Here is a 5,930-nt window from a genome sequence, read left to right on the forward strand (position 1 = left end):
TGGGGGGGAGGAGGGATGGGCATGGAGGAGGGCACTTGTGGGGATGAGCACTGAGTGTTATGTGGAAACTAATTTGACAATAAACTACTTGTAAAAAAAAAAAAAGAAAAAGATAAAAAAAATTTAAAAAATTTTGAAAAGAAAAAAGAATATAAACAACAAAAAAAGCTGTGATGATGAATTATATAATCAGAGCCAAGAATAAAATGTGTTCCTATAAAAAGGGAAGACTATAAGGAAGTTTTATGAAACCCCATAATCAAAATGTCTTGTACAAGATGTGATACAAATCTTTCCTCTGACATTAAACCCTGAATGTCTTCACTTGGCACCTGTAAATCTCTGCAGGCTGTGTGGCCCTGCACTCACACAAACATAGGTTTGTGCATTGCAAAGGTGACTGCGTCATTGTTCTTGGACTCGGCAGATTCACATTTATGTAGCTGCTTTCAGTTCTCACTAACTGTGAATAATAACTGTGAGCGGATGCTCCGTGCCTTTTCCTTTGAGATTTCTAATTCATATGTTCTCCTTCTTGTAAATGTTTTTCTTTCTTTAGTTTCTGCCTGTCCCTGAGTTGATGCCTTTTCGTCTGACTCGCCAATTTATCAATCTGATGTTGCCCATCAAAGAAGCAGGTGTTATGTACAGCGTCATGGTGCATGCACTGAGAGCCTTTCGCTCACACTCTGACCTGCTTACTAACACCATGGATGTGTTTGTAAAGGAACCTTCCTTCGACTGGAAAGTAGGGTTGTTTGTTTGCATTTTTCACTTTTATTACCATATATACCAGTGACTGCTCTGGCATTCCCTGTCATATGATGGAAATGCATCAGATTTTGTTGACTAAAATATTTATATTGTTTTGTGTAGTATTTCTTAAAATTAACATTTGGTGTCAGTTGGCCTGAAAACCAGATAAGAGGCATATATTCATTTGGAGTAAACTGTTGTTTCAAATGAGTAGATTTCTAATGAGGAGTTAACAGACCTATTGGTGATGTTGGGTCTGATTTCTGAGACCACTTTTAGCTTAACATCTGTTTCATGTGAAGTCTTTCTTGATTATAAAGACACATAATGCTTTCATAGATATTAAGCCCCCAAAGAATGAAGCTTAGTGATGGCATCCTTGATCGGGCTGTCACTGTCACTGTTATGTGTATAACTACTATTAGAATGTGTATAAAAAGCTGTAAAGCTCCCCCTAGTTATAAAAATTTATTTTAAAATTATTGTTCAGTGTTTTAATGTGATCATATATACTGTTATAATCAGAGAATATCATGTTCTTTTCCTTTAGAATTTTGAGCAGAAAATGCTTAAAAAAGCAGGATCATGGATTCAAGAAATAAATGTAACTGAAAAAAATTGGTATCCCCTCCAGAAAATACATTATGCTAAGAGAAAGTTAGCAGGTGCTAATCCAGCAGCTATTACTTGGTAAGAAAACTTAAAAGAAAATGTTTCTTGTTGAGGTCTAAAGCAAATAGAAATTTATGGAAATGTTTCACAAGGGGGATAAAAGTTGGACTTTACAATTAAGTAATAGTAAATGGCAATGTGTGGTCAGTTGTGTTTTTGACAAGGTACCAGTGCTCTTTCCAATTAGTGGCTGTGGCAGAGAAAGCAAGGTGGATCCCTAGCCCACCCCATGCACAAAAATTAGTGCAGCATAGATCAAAGACCGAAATATAAGAGCTAACACTATAAAATACTCAGAAAAAGCACAGGATGACCTGATTGGCAATGACTTTTGTCATTCTTAAGTATAACATCAAAAGCACAGCAAAAAAAGAAAAAAATAGGTAGATCATCAAAATTTTAAAGTTTTGTGCTTCACAGGATACCATCAAGAAAGTAAAAAGACAACCCACAGAATGGGAGAAAGTATTTGAAGGTCATAGCTGATAAGGGACTTGTATCCTAGAATATATTTTTAAAAAGCCTCTTACAACTCAATAAAAAGACAACCCACTTTAAAAAATGATCATAGGATTTGAGCAGACATTGCTTTAAAGAAGGTGTACAAATGACCAATAAGCATATGGAAAGATGCCTAACATTATTAGTCATTGGGGAAATGCAAGTGAGGTACCACTTCATTATAGAATGGCTACAATAAAAAAAATGGAATATAACATGTGTTGGGAAACATGTGGAGAATTTAGAGCCCTTGTATGTTGCTGATGGAAAACAGTGCAGCTGCTATGAAAAACAGTCTGGCAAGTTCCTCAAAAGGTTAAATATAGAATTAACATTTGGCCCTGTAATTCCACCCCACTCTTAGGCACACACCAAAGTGAAATGAAAGTATACATTTACACAAAAACTTGTAGTCACATGTTTTTATATATAATATATATAATATAAAATATATAATTTTTATATATAATATATATTATTATTAAACATATATATTTAATTCTTTTAGGATTTTTTTATTAGATGAGCTTTGTTTATTTTTTTTAATTAATCTCTGTGCTCAACATGAGACTCAAACTCTTGACCCTGAGATCAAGAGTCACATGTCTACCAACTGAGCCACCCAGGCACCTATAGACAAATGTTAATAGCGACGTTATTCATGTTCTGTGTTCCTACAAATCCAGTCTCTTGATTTCAAGGTTATAAGCCACAGAAAAGATTCAATAAGTGGTGAGAGGAAATGTTTGCATAGGATAGTAGGAATGCAGGCAACAAAGGAAAAATAATGCATGGTTCATGATTTTGTATTTGTTTTATATTTTTCCAGTGATGAGCTACTCCTGGGCCATGAGAAAGCACTTGCCTTTGGAGATTACGTGGCAGTAGCACGAGGAAGCAAAGATCACAACATCCGTGCCCAACAGCCGGAGAGTGGGCTGTCAGAAGAGGCTCAAGTGAAGTGCTTGATTGACCAGGCAACAGACCCCAATATCCTTGGCAGAACTTGGATAGGATGGGAGCCCTGGATGTGAAGACTGTGGGAATCAGCAGATAAAAGCATGAAAGTGTTTAAAGAATCTCAACTTTCACCTACACCAATCAATGTGCAGATTTTCATGAAGCACTAAAGAAATCTATTTGGTAGTAAAGTCTTGCAGCAGGAGTTTAATCAGTATCATGATGAATAACTGAATATTGGTGTGAATGAATGATTTGATTATAAACAAAGATTAGAATTGTAATAAAAATATCTAGGCTTGTATAAGTATTAAGAATATAGCATATTACAAGTGCTAGGACTTAGGTAAACCACCTATCTTAATAAATGGTTTAAGTATGAACATTCCATGCAGTGTTGTCATTAGTAATTTGGCGCATTGGAAATAACACCCAGAAGACTTCACTAAGATTTTATGAGAGTAAAGCCAATAGGATGATTGATAAGCTGTTATGTTATATTAGCAGTACAGGAATAATAAGGAACGATGTGGGCTATAATATTTAGAAATGATAGCATTTGATATTTTAGGATATTTTTCTAGGTTTTTTTCTTTCATTTTATTCTCTTCTAATTTAGACATTTTATGATAGAATTGTTCTCTAGAAGAGAAAGTATTTAAGAGAGAGAAAAACCTTGGTCCTAGCACTGACTTTTGTACTCTGATCCACAACAGGAAGATAGATAAAAGTGCTTTGGATCCAGTAGCTACCAAAATTGCAAGTATGATGACAGCGGTAGCACAGAGCATTTCAGTTTTAAGGGAAAAAAGAAACCCTATTGGAAATGAATTCCTTATTTGGAGAGAAAACATGCATTTTATTAATTAAAAAAACTTTTTTTAATGTTTATTTTTGAGAGAGAGACAGAGCATGAGCAGGGGAGGAGCAGAGAGATAGGGACACACAGAATCTGAAGCAGGCTCCAGGCTCTGAGCTGTCAGCACAGAGCCCGACACAGAGCTCGAACTCACAAGCCGTGAGATCATGACCTGATCAGAAGTCAGACACATAACAATTGAGCCACCCAGATGCCCTCCAAAATATGCATTTTAAAACAGCAAGATCAAATTAAGAAACAAAAATAGCTCACTTGCTTTCATAGAATCACTGTGCCTCCTCTAATCCTGCACACACCTGAACTATTTTCAGGTTGGCTCTGAGCTTTCTGTCACTGTTTCTGTAAACATTTATATTTGGAAACTCTTACATGCTTTTGAGAAATAATATTAAGAATATGAAACATCACAATTTTTTCCCAGGCAGTTTCAAAAACAAAATGTTCATCTTATAAAACATATCATTATACTACTTTACTACGTTATACAATACTACATTATACTACAGTATTACATTATACTACTCTACTATGACAAAGTCATTCTGATAAATACAGGTTGAATCCATTATGACATTAAAAATAAACCATTATGTTCTCAACAAATGGTATCAGATTCAACCAAAGAAATCTCATCTCTCAAGAAAACTAAGTGATCACATATGTGAAAATCCAGTATACATACACCTGATCTAGTAAATATATTTTTGCTAAGCACAAAAACAACCAAAACAAACCTACCTTGGTATTGAGTTGATTATAATGTTTTCTGTAACAACTAACTAATCATATTTGCTTGAGTCCTGATAATGTGAGATGTGTTCATTAACTGATTCCCATGTTATGAGAAACTCTGTGTTTAAGGTGTACTTTCTTATCAGTAAAAGTTCATTGTTACAAGAGGAGTTCAGTTTCATAGCTGTCTGCTTGAAGTTAATATCTGGGCCCATGAGAATGTGGTAATATGGATAGTAAAGAACCTCATTACACACAGGGGACTACATGCTTACCCATACCTTGTCTCTAAACTTTAACCCTCTGATTTTTGCCAAAGAAAGGTATTTGATTTGGAAACCAGAAAATAAAAGAAGCCATCTGTGCTGTTATAAGGAAATATGAATAATATCAATATGAATATTTGGGGCTTTTCTCTACATACGATCATGTTCTCTGATAATAGATATAGTTTAACTTCTTTTGCAATTTGTTTTTATTTCTTTTTTTCTTGTCTAATTACTCTGGCTAGAACATCCGGTATAATGTCGAATAATAGTGGTGAAAATGGGCATCCTTGTCTTGTTTCTGATCTTAAGGGGAACGTTTTCATCTTTCACCGTTGAGTATCGTGTTAGCTGTGAGACATTTACATAAATGTACTTTTATCATATTGAGAAAGTTCCTTTCTGTTTTAGTTTGCAGAGGTTTTCATCATCAAATAGTGTTGAGTTTTGTCAATGCTTTTTTTTTTTTGCATTAATAGAGATGGATCTGTGGTTTTTCTTGTCTATGAATGTGTATTAGAATGATTGATATTTAGATGTTGAACCATCCCAACATTGCTGGGATAAATCCTTCTTGGCCATGGTGAGTAAGCCTGTTGGAATCTGTTTGCTAGTATTTTGTTGAGGATTTTTGTATCAGAGTTCATAAGGTATAACTCATATTTCATAACTCATTCTCTTATGAATGAGTTAGAAAGTTTTCCCTTCTCTGGTATTTCTTAAAAGAGTTTGAGCAGGGTTGGTGTTAATTCTTCTTTAAATGTTTTGTAGAATTCACCAGTGATGTCACCTCAGTGCTGGCCTGCTCTTTGTTGGGAGATATTTTAGATTTAGTTTCAGGTGTACAATTCTGTACTTTCTAAGTGCTCGTTAAGATAGTGCACTCTTGATCCCCTTTGTCTCTTTCACCCTCCCCGACTCTCATCCCCTCTGGCGACCACCAGTTCTCTGTATTTAAGAGTCTGGTTTTTTACTTGCCTTTTTTTCTTTGTTAGTTTCTTTTATTTCTTAAATTCCATATATGAGTGAAATCATATGGTATTTTTCTTTCTCTGACTTATTTCATTTAGCATTATGCCCTCTAGGTGTTGTTGCAAATAAGATTTCATTCTTTTTTATGGCTGAGTAATATTCCACTGTATATATACCATCTTTTTTTTTTT

General features: G+C 34.7%; 1 protein-coding gene across 1 annotated transcript in view; it reads left to right on the forward strand.

The window, feature by feature from the left end:
- PRKDC (protein kinase, DNA-activated, catalytic subunit) overlaps positions 1-4,671 on the forward strand; it is a 187,967-nt gene extending 183,296 nt beyond the window's left edge. Inside the window, exons 84-86 of the mRNA XM_077765911.1 lie at positions 560-748; positions 1,307-1,446; positions 2,759-4,671. Of these exons, the coding sequence (XP_077622037.1) occupies positions 560-748; positions 1,307-1,446; positions 2,759-2,963 (534 nt within the window). The 3' untranslated portion in view covers positions 2,964-4,671. The remainder of the gene's footprint in view (positions 1-559; positions 749-1,306; positions 1,447-2,758) is intronic.
- The last annotated feature ends 1,259 nt before the right edge of the window (positions 4,672-5,930 follow it).

This window comes from Crocuta crocuta, unplaced genomic scaffold (assembly GCF_008692635.1).
Source record: "Crocuta crocuta isolate KB4526 unplaced genomic scaffold, BGI_CrCroc_1.0 scaffold1471, whole genome shotgun sequence".
NCBI lineage: Eukaryota > Metazoa > Chordata > Mammalia > Carnivora > Hyaenidae > Crocuta > Crocuta crocuta.